Source organism: Exophiala viscosa, assembly GCF_022695815.1.
Source record: "Exophiala viscosa unplaced genomic scaffold EDD37scaffold_5, whole genome shotgun sequence".
In the NCBI taxonomy this organism is placed as follows: Eukaryota; Fungi; Ascomycota; class Eurotiomycetes; order Chaetothyriales; family Herpotrichiellaceae; genus Exophiala; species Exophiala viscosa.
Window position 1 is genome coordinate 1,363,894 of NW_026944357.1, and position 14,201 is coordinate 1,378,094.

Sequence of the window (14,201 nt, forward strand, 5' to 3'; positions counted from 1 at the left end):
CTGGCGTAGCCTTTGGCATCGGAGCGAGAAAGTCCCCGGGATTTTCAGTTCGGCTAATGTCAAAAACACCAACTTGGTGGTTGCGTCACGCATGTCAAGATCGATCTCGACACGAAGTTGTCACGAACCTCGCTCGCGACAACAAAATCTACAGATTTACAACATGCTCTCTTTAGGGTTGGGGAGAAACCACTTTGGTCAAAGTGGTAGGCAGGAGCGGTTCAACCGGACACGCTCGTCTTCGGCATTGGCCCTCAACATTCGAGGAGATCTTCGCTACGGCACCACGACCATATTTGGAGTCAACAGTCTTCACTGATTTGTGAGACAAGGTCTTCGCGATGGCTAAAAAAACAGAGCCACGGGAAAGTCAATCCGCCTTCTGCGGACAGAAATGATAGCGGCTCGACGCATAACGGCATTCGACCTTCCCCCACCGCCACTGGGGATGGTTATTTTGACGACACGCACCCAGCTGATGCCAATAATAGCAAATTGCCGCCAATCTTCAACCACTTCAACGCCAGGGACCTCAAAAAATTGTTCAAGTGCTCTTTAGCAGTATGGCTTATGGTCCTGTTCGTCGTCATCGACCCTGTGCTGCAGGCCGAAGGTCAAGCGGTGTTCTTTGGGTGCATACTGCTGTTCATCGCGCCGCCGAGTGGCATCGTGTCCTTGCAGATCATGACTGGCATCACGATATTGGCTGGTATGGGATTGGGTGGGCTTGGGGCGTCCTCACGATGAAAGCCGCGTTGGCTACGAGGCCTGCTGCTGAGACGAATGCGCGATTGTTGGAGCTGGCGCACACTGCGTCCGAGACTACCACTAATAACCAGCAAGCCTCCGGCCAGACTACTTATACGCAGATACTGATTTATGACGGGTTCATGTTGGATGCTCGCATTACGGCAGTCTACTTTTGCATGATATGCGTTTATATTTATCTTCTAGTAAGCATCAATTGGGTGGTCGCAACTCGGGAATCGAGCTGAACATGACTAGGCTAGGCTGCGCGCAGCAGCGCCCAAGCTCACACTCGCGCAAATTTTCGGCACTATCATTATTGATGTCGTCCTTACGATAGGTATGACTTCCCCGATCTTGGTAGTGTCCACAGCAAGCCGAGTCGAATAACTCTCATCGCAGGCCCCCTTCTCCCCTCTTTCGAAGGCACCATACCACAGATTCTGCTCAAACCTGCGGCAACCGCTGTAGGGCTGGGAGTGGTCTGCAACGTTCTCCTCTTTCCCAAAAGCACATCCTACATCGTCCTGGATAGCGTCAAACAGCTTCTCCTCCCCATGTCCGAATTTGTTGACGCTTGCCGCATCAGCTTCGACGATTCAGCCAAACCTATGAGCGTTGCACGTCTGAAGGCTGCAAAGGCTGCCGGTATGGCCACCTACAACGGTCTCGAAGCCAATCTGGGCTTCCTGGCTCTCGATGTGTCGATCTGTCGCTGGAATTTCGAAGATATTGGATTATTGAGGAAGCCACTCAAGCACTTGTTCGTCACATGGGAGAGCTTGATTGACTCGCAGATCATCCGTGCAAAGTCTCAAGCCAAAAGGCAGGAGTTCAAGGAAAAAGACGAGCACAAGCAATCCCAGATCCGAGGAAAACCTGGTCAACATCAGCTCGCACAGCAGATCGACTTTGCACGACTGTTCAGGAATGACACTGACTCGCAAGACCTCTTCGCCCAGTCCATGGAGGCACTCCGCGAAGCCAGCGACCCTCTCATGATCACTTGCCAAGAGGCTTTGGGGGCCATGGTGGAAACCCTCAGCGCGGTCAATGAGAGGAAGTATTTCAAGCAACCTTCAGCAGAGACCTGTCAGGTTATGGGTTCCAGACATCGCCAGATCCTAGAGAAATTGCAAGCGGACATTAAGCTCTTCACCATATCCACGCCCCATCGCGTCCTCGAGCCCAATACTCATTTCTTCGGCGCGGATGGAAACCTCAGTCTCCCTCCTGGCAGCGGGATCGCTCCAGTGCGCGGCATGATCATCGCCTTGATCTGGGAAGAGCGCGTCATGAGCTTCGCACGCGCTTTGGAATACCTACTGGCGCAACTCGTGGCGTTGGAAATACATCGAACCAAGACAAGGCTGTGGATGCCGACAGGACTACGACATTTGGGACCGTGGGTATTTGGCCGTGAGGCGACGCCACGAGTTACGCCGGTGCTGAATGAGATGGAGGAGGAGCAAGTCACATCTGAACCGAAGAAGAGCAAAAAGCATTCGCACAAAAAGCAAGATGGTGACAAGGATGATGGCACCGAGGACAATGTCCGTTCTACAGCAGGACAACTGGAGTCCATCCGTTTGCATAGAGGCAAGCAACGCAGCCGTGTCGGAAGCATCTCCTTGGCTATCTTCAAGTGGTTCTCCAGCACAAGTGGTCTGTACGCGCTTCGCGTGGTCATCGTCACCATTGCACTTGGTATCCCAGCCGCTCTACCAAGCACCGCCGGATTCTTCTATCGCGAGAAAGGCCTCTGGGCTTTGATCATGGCGCAGGTCGGCATGGTGCCCTACGCAGCTGATTTCACCTGGGGTCTGATGCTGCGTCTTACGGGCACTGTTGTCGGCGGTGTGCTGGGTCTCGTAGCTTGGTATATCGGCGCCGGAGATGGTCCTGGCAACCCCTATGGAATTGCTGCCATATGTGTGCCTTTCATCTTGGTCTTCATGTGGGGACGGCTGTTCGGCCCGCCGGCCTTCTTACAGGCGATTATGCTCTGTGCTGCGACGTTCTTTCTGACGGTAGCGTATAGTTGGGTCGATACCCATATACCCAGTGAGTACCCTTTCCCCCAAGGTTCAGAGGTTTCCCGGACTGACATTTTCTTTCCCAAGCTACGGCAACCCTGGCGTCGGCTACAACGTCTTTTGGCGCCGTACGCTCCTTGTGATTGTCGGTTTCACCACCGCAGCCATAGTCATGTTCTTCCCACGCCCGCCCTCTGCGGGCCGCCACTACCGACGCGTGCTCTCCGCCACACTCTCGCGCTTCCAAGACCTCTACGCCTTGTTCATCATGAATATGCGCAAGAAGCACACTGATCAGGCCGCCAGCGTAGAACTCCTCTCCACGCTCGAAAAGTCCACCATCGCGTCGGGAGAGCTTCTCAACTCCGTCGCGGGGCCGATACAATTTATCAAGTTTGAGTTCTCGTCGACGGATTGGTCGGCGGCAGGGTTATCGGAATTGACGGCCCTGGCCATGGATGTCAACTTTAACTTGTATCAACTGTTCTACTACTCCTCCAGTCTACCCGACGACTTCCGTCGTCGCTTTGTGTTATTGTCCGGTGTTTTTGAAGAGCAGTTTGTCGGCGATCTCATGGCTGTGCTGAGCCTTCTGCGTCACGCACTTGAAACGGGCGAGGCCTTGCCGAGCGTCATGAGCAGTCCGTTGATGGTGCGTGCGTTCCAGGACCGGATGTACCGCACCCATAGCCACCAGCATGGCAGACAGCCGGAAGAGAGGGAAGAGCATGTGAGGAAACTACTGGGTCCCGGTCACGAAGCATATGATCGAGACAGAGCAGAATGGGTTCAGGAAGTACTGTGTGGTATTGTCTGCCTTGGTGGGATTTTTAAATGCGTTGGATGAGATGGTCATGGTTGTCAAGGAGGAGTTGGGAGAGACTCATGTTGTGGATGTGGAAGACTGGGGAGACGGGCTCTATGGCGGTGAGGATGCTATTGAGCTTCGCGAGGCGAAAGAGGAGGACGGGCTGTTGGAGGAGAATTTGAGGACGTGACCTGGTACGTGTTGTTAATTACGGTTAACATATGGGTTTTATAGTGACAGGATTTTGTCATCTGGGTAGCTGGACAATTGATATGCGAGATTGGGAGTACAAATAAACATTTGCTGTTCCATGTCCGTCGTGACGATGTTAGGGAGGAGCCTGTTGATCAGAACATCCCATATTGTTTCGGCACTCTCGACCCTGCTATCGACAAAGCTCTCGGGGCTGTAAGACGCCGCGTGGCGGATGATACACGTCCTACCTGTCATCCTGTCCTCTCGTCCTCCTTGAGCCGACAGGTTGGATCAGCGAATGCACACCATCCACTGAAATCGGCTCTTCGAACGAGACATCCAGGCCAGCGTCACTGCCATTGCCTTCTTTCAAGCACTGGGTACCCCGCCATTCCGATGCTTTGGACGATATGGTCAGTGTTCAGGTTTCAGGGGCCACGCGATATATTGATATCGGTCGAATTAAATTGTTGATCTTGGTTTCGTCGCGCGACCAATACGCCGGGGGCTCTTTTCTTTGGACTTCGAGAGAACGTAGCTGGCCTATAGAACAACGTATGTTGGCAGGGCGAGCTGATCGATAGCTCAAAGGTATATTTTGTGAAGTGATACTAAGAATGAGAATAAGTCTAACTACATATCTTCCAAATCTTCAATTGTCTTCGCAATCGGCCATAGGACATGGAAAACAGGGCTTCCCGTTCGCTCAGCCGTACTTAAGCCATGTGCCGGTACGTTAGTAGTTGGGTGGGTGACCACCAGCGAATCCGTACTGTCGATTGTTTTTGCGTTTTGATATACATCGATGAAAGAAGCCGTCGAGAAGAAAGTCTTAGAGTTTTGTATATTTTTTTGGAGTTTAGGCGTCCTCCTGCGGCCACCTGGTCGCAGTTGCCTTGCATATGCAGTTATGCACGCACTTGCTATCACTATCACATTTGGGCGTTCCAGACAACCCCGGACCGAGGATCTTGGCACTAGAGTCAATGACTTCAGGGTGCCTGCATCTTTTTCTGAGGTCGGATCTTGATCTGACTCTCCAACCCAATCGTCCAGCAGTATAGCATCAGATACATCACCGACAAAATGAATCGATCACTGGTACGATGCACGGGTTGTCGCTACTCCGTCCTCGAAGCGTTCACATCTCTTGCCGCCATTTCCATCCCGAAACAAGCACCTCGTCAGCCCATCCGTCGACCCCAGCAATCCCGAGCGTTCAGTCGTCTCACACCCCTGCGGCAATCCCTTGAACAACTATCTTCAAGCCAACCTCCAGAATCTGTACCATGGTATCTCCAAGTCGAAGAGCCTGCGCCTCCCGCTCCTGTTTCCCCGATCCTCGCTCTTCAAGAAATTCCACCCCTCCCTCTTGATTCTCCTATCATCCTGCAACCGGTGCTCGAGCACCTGTCCATTCAAATCGGTCTAGACAACCTCGTTTTACTGGACCTGCGGAACATGGATCCTCCGCCGGCTCTGGGCGCCAATTTACTGATGATCATCGGCACGGCTCGCAGTGTAAAGCATCTCAATGTGTCCGCGGATCGATTTTGTCGATGGGTGCGGAAGGAGTATAAACTCAGACCGTACGCGGACGGACTGTTGGGTCGGAACGAACTGAAACTTAAATTGAGGAGGAAAGCAAGGAAGATGAAGCTGGCCCAAAGTGTTGGCAATACAGTTGCCATGCAGGGTGCCGATGACGGTATCACCACGGGCTGGGTCTGCGTCAACATGGGACCGATTGACGATGCGGTGTTGCCGGAAGAAGTCGAAATTTCGGCCGCTGCTGCCGAAGAGGCATCGGAGGACGTCGCGGAGGATGAAGACGAAGAATACGAAAACCCAGCAAATGACTATGTCGGTTTCGGCAGCAGGACAAATTCGCCACGAATTGTGGTTCAGATGTTCACGGAAGAAAAGAGAGTGGAGATGGACCTTGAAGGTCTTTGGGATGTACGAAATACAAGACGAGCAAGAAGAGATCAACGCGCCAACGCCGAAGCTGAGTCGGTCATTGGAAGACTGCGAGCACAAGACGCTACGCAGGATTCGCGAGATCAAGGCGAGGCCACAGGTTCGGATCATCAGGACAAGCCCAAAGGTCCAGCGCAGGAGCAGGAGCCGAAAGATTCGGACGAGGGCGTGCCTACCAAAATGGAGGCTGAAGTTGATGAGGCTAAAGAACGTGAAGACATGGACGAGTCTCGCCCCCTGGGTGGGATGGGTGCCAGTTAAGGTGGACAGCTATGCGAAATAAACTTGGTTCATAAACAATTGTATAAGTCTCGTTGCGTTGCGTTCATTCGTAGCTCATCACCCGTGGTGCACCGGCAGTCCATGTCCAGGTTCACTCAAGGCTAGGACCCAGCATGACCACACTGAAGCGCAGCTCGCCGCCACCGGCCTGTTCTTCTCTCTGCAAGAACGCTTGCACGCCTAGCTCTTGACCCTTTTCGCTGAGCACATCGTCTTCCGGACCAAGGTGGCCTCTCTTTAACGGTCCTTTTCTGCGTCCATCCAGCTCCCATAGATCTCCATCCTTGTCCTTAACAAACGCCACATAGTGCAGATCGATACTGGCCTCGGCTTCGGGAGCTGTCGTGTCGCCTTTCGCTGCAGCCGTCGCATGTGCTGACTCCAGTGCCTCACTCTTGTATAGCAGGTCTGCACGGTCATTCGGTTTCAGTGGGATGGCTTTCTTCAGTAGATGATCCAGATCACTTCCTTCCGTGATTTGATCTCGTGCGCCTCCATTGGTAACTGAATGTAATAGCCCGATGAGTCCGCAGGCGTTGCGTATCGTTTGCTTGAACCATACGACTTCCTCTTCTGGACCGGATCCAGCATAGTCCTGGCGTGGAGCGTCTTCTTCTTCTCGGAATTTCTCGTACGTGTCCGTGACGGGAAAGACAAGGAGAAGTGCAAGGGCTGGTCGGGCGAGGAATGATAATAGGTCGGGATCTGTAAGGGAGTAGACGTCGTGAAATTGCAAGGTTGGTGAGAGGCCCAGTTGGCGGACTAGGTTGGTCATTACTTCGGGGTTGTTTTCTACGGGTGGTTAGGATGGTTGTTCTGTTGGCTGGAAGTGCTGCAACATACCAAGAGGCACAAATGCCTTGCTTGACACGGGGACGTCAACATCTGCCATCTTGTCTGCTGTCGTGGAGTGTAGTTGATGTCGTTTGATAGATACCTTTGACAAGGTAGAAATTGATACTTAGATGGCGGCCGAGACTGAATGAGGCAACGACGCCAATTGCGTCAACTGCGGGCGCTTCTCACCAAAGTTTCAGGCACCAAAGCATTCTGATTCGCGGAACAATGGCTGCCCGTGAATGGGCACACGCAGCCTTTCAGCAACTCAGGCAAAAGCGATACAACCCCTCCATGTCTACTTCTAGCACAAAGTACCTAACTGGGTAGATAGCTTCCATCACGCGCATGGCTGGGTACTTTTGGCAGCTGACACCGGTGTATTCCTAGCAGAGATTACCCAATACAGACGTGACACAATTTTTGAGCATCTCGGATTCACATCCACTTTGCGGACCCAAACTTCCAATGTCGCAATGGAAATGATAGAGCAATCGAGTCAGAGTAGCGATAAAGAAGTAGAGGATGGACAAGGATGGACAGGTACTGTACAGAGCAGCTTGGCGCAACGTTCGACGATTGCCTAGACCTAGATCGAAGCACAGGGCTGGATCCGGAACTTGCCAGAGCAACACAAATACCAACATCGGTTGAACGGATTGACCATGAGCGTCAATAGTGTGTCCCAAGACGTCAGCGTTGAGCTCTGGCATACTTGTCACATTTTGAACGAAGACTCCAGATCAAGGCACGGCATGGCGCAGAATCCTCCCTCATGCTGTTTCAAGCTGTCCACTGACTTTCATGCTGGAATTTGAGGACTTCATCGCCCCAAGACCACCAGCCAGAAGTGAGATTCCGCGCAAACAGTTCTAAGCCATTGTAGTTACTGGGGAGAAGGTCTTCCAGAAGAAGTTTCAAGCATGGCTTCCTCGAATGAAGATCTGGCACGGCAGCAATGACTCGTCTCCGGGGTGGCTGGGAGGTTGGTCCTTCTCGAAACAACAGAAGAACCTCATATGGCCGTCTCCATATCCCGTCGAGTGGGCTGACAGGTACGCCATGGACCGTTGTCTTGATCCATATCCATTCCTCAAAGAGGTGATATTCTAGAAAATGGAAAGTTCCATGGACAGTACTCTGAATCGAGGCCTTGTTGGTGACCCAAACAGCAACCAGCCCATTTGGAGCAAGTGATGTTCTGACGATATCCACTGCCTGTTGGAATGGATCAACTATTTGGTCTTCTGATGTCTGATATGCGCCTGAATGGCGTACAGAACGATTCGACCATGGCGGGTCCATCAAGATCAGATCAAACCTCGTGTCCAGGAGCTTGTGCTTTTGACAAGCTAAGAAGGCCTGTTGTCCCAATTTCAAGCTTGATCGGATAAATGTAGCCCGAGGTGGAACATAGAAGGCTCCCCTATCGATTGTGTCTATGATCGCACGATGTAATCTCGGATTGTGCACGACAATAGCGTGGATATTGTTTTGGGAAGGCAAGTTGTTGCGCGGTTCTGTGGTTGACAGTATGAGGGGCACTATACTAGCAGTCGAAAGATGGTCGGTGCACACGGTTGGATAGGTCGGAGCTGTATGCCGGGGAGCATTATGGTCAGACAGGACTCCATTGTGCCCATCTTGTTGTGGTAGTAAGGCGCCACGTTTCCTGCACCAAAGTCCACCTCTACCGGATAGATGCTCGTTTATCTCGGTCAGGGCCGAAGAGATCTGATGCTGAAGCGAGGCGTGGTACCTCCGCTCACTTATGGGTATCTTGTCGATTGCAGCATCGCGTTTGATTCCTTTTGGTTCGGTGCTGGGGTAGGAACTCTTCAAAGCAGGACAGCTTTTTAGGTAATGTGACGTAGACTGACCGTGTTCAATGGACGAAGGAATATCAAGTAGAACAATAGTACGGCTGCCGTTTTCGTATAGAACAGGATATGGCATCCCCGCGGACGGAAGTCGAAGGGACAACAGACGGACGAATACCAGGGACCACGACGGTGCCCATCTCCAACGTCCTTCCTCTTCAAGCTGGCTGGAGAGGGTCGGTCATATCGATCTCGTGCACTAGTATGTACTATTGGTCAGTGATCTTCGGTCGGTGCTCCGAAATGAAGATCAGAGAGTATGCCGTATAACGAGGTACATACAAATTGGGTGAAAGGTCTAGACCGTCGAGAGTCGGAAAAGCGGCCTGTGGGCAACTATCGCCTGGATTTGAAATATGCCTATAACGGCGTACAGCATAAAGACCGCGCTCGAGCGCGAGGATGATCTTTTGGGCGGTTGATGGCAGGGAGAAGGGTGATGCACGGTTCATTGCAGAGACAAAGCTGAAGAGGAAGTTTGTGAAGTTCGCTTATGGCCGGGGAATTTCCTGTTTGGGTTTAGTGGAGTCCGATTCGAGGGATGCCCAAGGGGATCATTGGGATCATTGGGATCATTGGGATCATTGGGAGATCAACCCCTGGGAACAATTGCCATCACCTTACACACGGACCACTGGCACAGACCTCATCACGATCTCAGCAACGATATTGGCGTTATTACCAGCTCCATTCAGAGCCATCGGTGTCGCTTGGTCTGGTACCATGGTGCAACTCTATCGAACATTCATCCCTTCGATGGCGGTGACGAGCTATTGTCAATGCATGAGCACATACTTGTTGCAGGTGGGTAGACAAGATTTCACTGACATTGACACCCGACCCATGCCGCTGCAGGTTGTTTATGTTGATCTGTCCGTCCCTTATACACTAATTCCCTCTACTCTGGCAAACTTCTGAGTCTATCTCAACTCTTCTGTGACTTCGGTACCAAAGATTTGTGCTTCCAGAATTATTGTATCCCACATCATCACCCACTACCCATCGCCACGCTTTTGACAACGAATCTTCGTTGACCACGTGTTTCACTCCGCACACCGGCGACATGTGTGGCTCAGCGGCGACGCCTAGCACAGAAGAATCCACGCGATAGAACAACGACTCAGCAGGTTGAACGCCATGGCAGACTTGACTTACGCGACGCACGCCGTCAGCGTTGTGGAGGACAGTGTAGACCTCAGCGCTGGCGGCTCATACAGCCCAGCACGACAGCAAGCCATTCACATCGGCGCACTCGTATGTGCACTTTTCAGCTTGGTGACTGTCTTGGTGACCTTGAGATGGTTCCTCTTGATGAGGCGGACTTTTCGGCATCATTTGGTCATGTGCCTAATCATCAGCGATGCCTCGAAGGCCATCTGGTACTTCATATTTCCGATTGTCACTTTCGTCACAGGTCCTGTCGCCAGCGAGTCGAACTTCTGCCAGGCAAGCGGTTTCTTACTTACCTTTTCAGTGGAAGCCGCCGATATGTCGATACTGATAATTGCTGTCCACTCGATCCTGTACATTCTTCGACCGAACAATGCCTTGGGCGAAGGAGGCCTGTATCCATACCGTTACTGGATAGTACCGGCCTGGCTCGTTTTCCCACTCTTCGCCTCCTCCATGGTTTTCATCGCCGACAAGCACCCCTATACCACCGCTGGCACGTTCTGCTACTTGGCCAAACGTCCGATCTGGTACAGACTCGCCTTCGCCTGGGTCCCGCGATACATCATCATTGCAATCATCCTTATCATGTATATTTGGATCTACGTATATGTTACCCTCAAATTCCGAGGCTTCGACAACCTGGGCAATTCGTCAACTGGCTCCCCTCAGGGCTCCAGACGGAAATCTGCTTTCTCTCCAGATGCTGAAGACGTCGAAGGAAATCCCATGGACGCCGCACGTGCGCCAAGCTTACGGCCACAACTTCAAGAGGCGCCGACTGAGCAGTCTTTGGCTGGATCCCAACAACTTCAACCGTGGGATCACATGAATTTCATCACTTCAAAGGCACTAAATACGCCTGTGGGAACTCCTGCAGAGGACGTCCCACCTCCGCTGGAAGCACGAGGGAGCGAGTGGTCAGGTGATACACAATTTCCCCCAGGTCGTAGCTCTGTCAGAGCATCGGTAGCAGATCCTCACACTTCAGGATCTTCCAGCGCGACCGCTGATACGCCCAAACAACTCGAAATTCCACCAAATACCTTGTTTCAGAACGGCACAACCGATGATAATGACCCACTGAAAAAGACGAGAATCGCGATTCGCAAGCAACTGCGATATCTGTTCGTCTATCCTCTGGTGTACATCATTGTCTGGACATTCCCATTCGTGGCTCAGATCCAATTGTACAACGAGTACTATGTGCGGCACCCTGTCTACTGGTTGAATCTTGTGCAAATTCTCATGCTGGCCCTTCAAGCCGGTGCTGACAGCGTCATCTTTTCGTGGACCGAGAAGCCATGGAGAAACATTGATCCCAATTCGAAGTTCGCTCTACCTAATCTTCGAAACCGTCTGCGGGGCAAGGCTTGCGACAATGGTCCTGCCATAACAGTGCAGCCTGCGATGAGTGAATCGACATCACCAAAGCGAATGACTCTTTGGTGGGACGCAGAGGCACGTCGACGAAAGGACAGTGTATTTCTGGGCGGGGGTACATTTGGAGACACCCTATCGCACATCGCCAGTCGGACGCGGTCGAGAAGTCCCGAGAAGAAACGGGGTCTGCACTCGAGGAAGAAAAGTGCTGATTTAGTACGTGCGAATCCGTTCAGGAGAACAACCGCAGCAACCTTGACTCCTGTGACGTCCAACGACAGTGGACATCCAGGTCGAATTAGTACACAAAGCGGGCGGACTGCCCCGGACAGTGTACCGGAGAGGAGCGGTCGTGATTCACTTGGTTAAAGGCCATCATTTAGAGATATACCCATTTGTGGCACTGGTGAAGACTTGTATAACATTAGCATAGCATAACGGCTTTGGTAATGCCCTCAGGGCGAGTATAGCGAACCGTATTCGAGAGAGCATGAGCATATGAAATTATATACCTTAGGTACCTGTTTGACTTCTTTGTTTCCTGTCTTCCCCGCGAATAGCCGTGAATTGAAAACGATCCGGGCGGAATGACTGGTAGCGCCCGAACTCGCACCGTCATGCTTAACACGCTTACTTTATAAGGATAAGCTGCCCCGAAAGATAACCGAGGTTGTGGCTGTTCCGTCGGCCTCAAACCGCCGAGATTGTTGCGATAAAGCCACGTTCTGGAGGCGTCGGAAAGAGCACCCAAGGGCCAAAGCACCCATAAGCCTCAAGTCGCTTTCCCACCAGTCGCTTCTCTCCATACCAAACTCCGTGTTCCTCCACCATTCCACTCAAAGCCGCCGCTGCTGCTGCTGCCACCCACCATCCACACGTCACAGAAACAATATTCCTCTGCAACAAGCGATATGCACGAATTATAACCTACACCTTTCCGTCAGGATGTCTTAGAGAGCCTGTGAATGCCTTTTACTACGTCAGGCCATGCAGCTACAGTATTACAACCCTCACAGCCGTCCAAGATGGAAAGCCGAGGCTCCTCGAGACTGCTCGAGGAATCACTCCCTCCATCATCGCCAAAGCAGAGCCTCTTCTCCACGGGTGACTCTGCGGTGACCACGCAAACCGCTCCGACTGGCGAGAGGAAGTGGGTGGACAAGAGAAGTCTGGATTATATTCTGCGTAGCGGTCTTGCGGGTGGATTGGCAGGATGTGCTGTATGTAGCATGGCGATGTGTATGATACGACGCCCACATACTGACAAGTATACAGGCCAAAACCGTTGTCGGACCGCTAGATCGAGTCAAGATCCTGTTTCAAGCCTCGAATCCACAGTTTGCAAAGTATACTGGAAGTTGGCTGGGAGTGTTTACTGCGATGCGGGACATAAATAAAACAAACGGCATCCGAGGGTTATATCGTGGGCATTCAGCTACTCTACTCAGAGTCTTTCCCTATGCTGGCATAAAATTCCTCGCTTATGAGCAGATCAGAGCCCGTGTGATCCATGACAAATCGCAAGAAACATCAGTTCGACGATTCTTGTCAGGGTCACTGGCGGGCATCACGTCGGTCTTCTTCACCTACCCCCTCGAAGTTATCCGTGTCCGATTAGCGTTCGAGACGAAGCGAGATTCACATTCATCCTTATCCCGAATATGTCAGCAGATCTATCACGAACAGGCCCCTCAGCCTCAAACTCTGGCCGGGCAGAGCCCTGTCGCGGTTGTGTCGAATGTCGTGCACCAGGCAGCCCCAAAATCGGGTCTTGCCAATTTCTATCGTGGCTTTTCACCGACCCTGCTCGGAATGCTGCCATATGCAGGCATGTCCTTCTTGACGCACGACACCATTGGAGATTTGTTTCGACATCCGTCTTTAGCACCATACACTGTCTTACGATCCACCGCGACAACTCCTACACCGTCACATAGCGGCTCCGACAACATGGTCAGCCACCGAAGCCAGCTGACTGCTCCGGCCGAACTCACATCTGGTGCTCTGGCTGGCTTAGTATCTCAGACAGCGTCTTACCCTCTTGAAGTGATCAGACGGAGGATGCAGGTAGGCGGTGCGGTCGGTGATGGTCATAGATTGACCATCACGGAGACAGCACGTCGAATATTCGTAGAGAGGGGTTGGAGAGGCTTTTTTGTTGGTCTCACCATCGGATATCTCAAGGTTGTCCCTATGGTAGCCACGAGCTTTTATGTTTACGAACGTGGAAAATGGATGTTGGGAATCTGAGCAATGCCTTAGGGAAATCAAGCATCACGGAGTCTCTTGACTGGATTACCGCCAGAGAGCGCTCCGCACGGCTTGACGGCTTACACCAGCGGCGAACTTCCAGGTTCAGTTATACTCCTACATGGACCGAATGGCACGAGGTCTTGCGTATTACACACGCGGACTGCACTCCGAGGACTTGCTTTTCGAGCGTACAGCGAGCTATAATCAGTGTGTCACGGATATGTATGTCAAGAGTACTCTCCCAATTGAGGAAGACGAAACGTCACGAGCAACATTCATGCAGAAGGCGACTTGTACAGGAGAACCTTTGCTAAACGGTTGACACGACAATATGGCAGAATGTTCCGCTAGGGCAACGGCATCATGTACACCGAAACCCCGGGTGGTCCGGCGGCAGAACCCAGCAAGCGATATTCCACGAAGGCTTGAGCAGCGTCTTGAAAAAGGGAACAGATGAAGATTACCCTGAGATGCCGACCTGCATTCTCGCTCATTGCAGATATCCTCACAATGATGATTTATATCTGTGGATTGTCTCAAAGTCTGTCTTCCGCAGGTCAGCGAAAGGCCTATGTAGGCTTGACTCACCGGTCCCATTGTCAGAACAGAGCGTAGAGCACCGACGAATTT

At 52.0% G+C, this 14,201-nt stretch overlaps 6 protein-coding genes across 6 annotated transcripts; 4 read left to right on the forward strand and 2 right to left on the reverse strand.

Moving 5' to 3' along the window:
* Positions 1-563: 563 nt before the first annotated feature.
* On the forward strand, positions 564-3,781 carry EDD37DRAFT_681496 (uncharacterized protein; the record flags this gene model as incomplete). The annotated part of the gene is made up of 5 exons (XM_062819754.1): positions 564-953; positions 1,006-1,087; positions 1,150-2,815; positions 2,871-3,579; positions 3,632-3,781. The coding sequence occupies 5 exons, from the start codon at positions 564-566 to the stop codon at positions 3,779-3,781; spliced, it is 2,997 nt and encodes a 998-aa protein (XP_062670385.1).
* Positions 3,782-4,780: 999 nt separating this feature from the next.
* EDD37DRAFT_415453 (uncharacterized protein) lies at positions 4,781-6,083 on the forward strand. The gene has a single exon (XM_062812506.1). The coding sequence runs from the start codon at positions 4,873-4,875 to the stop codon at positions 6,025-6,027; it is 1,155 nt and encodes a 384-aa protein (XP_062670386.1). The 5' UTR covers positions 4,781-4,872; the 3' UTR covers positions 6,028-6,083.
* Positions 6,084-7,389, reverse strand: EDD37DRAFT_415485 (ubiquitin carboxyl-terminal hydrolase isozyme L3). The gene is made up of 2 exons (XM_062812507.1): positions 6,892-7,389; positions 6,084-6,840 (listed from the first exon to the last, which is right to left on the reverse strand). Exons 1-2 carry the CDS (start codon positions 6,938-6,940, stop codon positions 6,140-6,142), a joined length of 750 nt encoding a protein of 249 aa, XP_062670387.1. The 5' UTR covers positions 6,941-7,389; the 3' UTR covers positions 6,084-6,139.
* EDD37DRAFT_631190 (MT-A70-domain-containing protein) lies at positions 7,389-9,205 on the reverse strand. The gene has a single exon (XM_062816638.1). It carries the CDS (start codon positions 8,839-8,841, stop codon positions 7,669-7,671), a length of 1,173 nt encoding a protein of 390 aa, XP_062670388.1. The 5' UTR covers positions 8,842-9,205; the 3' UTR covers positions 7,389-7,668.
* Positions 9,206-9,535: 330 nt separating this feature from the next.
* Positions 9,536-11,914, forward strand: EDD37DRAFT_631194 (G protein-coupled glucose receptor regulating Gpa2-domain-containing protein). The gene has a single exon (XM_062816639.1). It carries the CDS (start codon positions 9,903-9,905, stop codon positions 11,685-11,687), a length of 1,785 nt encoding a protein of 594 aa, XP_062670389.1. The 5' UTR covers positions 9,536-9,902; the 3' UTR covers positions 11,688-11,914.
* A 105-nt stretch (positions 11,915-12,019) lies between these two features.
* EDD37DRAFT_415582 (solute carrier family 25) lies at positions 12,020-13,676 on the forward strand. The gene is made up of 2 exons (XM_062812508.1): positions 12,020-12,538; positions 12,594-13,676. The coding sequence occupies exons 1-2, from the start codon at positions 12,284-12,286 to the stop codon at positions 13,566-13,568; spliced, it is 1,230 nt and encodes a 409-aa protein (XP_062670390.1). The 5' UTR covers positions 12,020-12,283; the 3' UTR covers positions 13,569-13,676.
* The last annotated feature ends 525 nt before the right edge of the window (positions 13,677-14,201 follow it).

Coding starts and splice junctions, on each gene's coding strand:
- EDD37DRAFT_415582 (XM_062812508.1), top strand. CDS start 12,284: ATGCCTTTTACTACGTCAGGCCATGCAGCTACAGTATTACAACCCTCA. Junction 12,539..12,593: donor GTGGATTGGCAGGATGTGCT/GTATGTAGCATG, acceptor ACAAGTATACAG/GCCAAAACCGTTGTCGGACC.
- EDD37DRAFT_631194 (XM_062816639.1), top strand. CDS start 9,903: ATGGCAGACTTGACTTACGCGACGCACGCCGTCAGCGTTGTGGAGGAC.
- EDD37DRAFT_631190 (XM_062816638.1), bottom strand. CDS start 8,841: ATGCCATATCCTGTTCTATACGAAAACGGCAGCCGTACTATTGTTCTA.
- EDD37DRAFT_415453 (XM_062812506.1), top strand. CDS start 4,873: ATGAATCGATCACTGGTACGATGCACGGGTTGTCGCTACTCCGTCCTC.
- EDD37DRAFT_415485 (XM_062812507.1), bottom strand. CDS start 6,940: ATGGCAGATGTTGACGTCCCCGTGTCAAGCAAGGCATTTGTGCCTCTT. Junction 6,841..6,891: donor CAAGGCATTTGTGCCTCTTG/GTATGTTGCAGC, acceptor AACCACCCGTAG/AAAACAACCCCGAAGTAATG.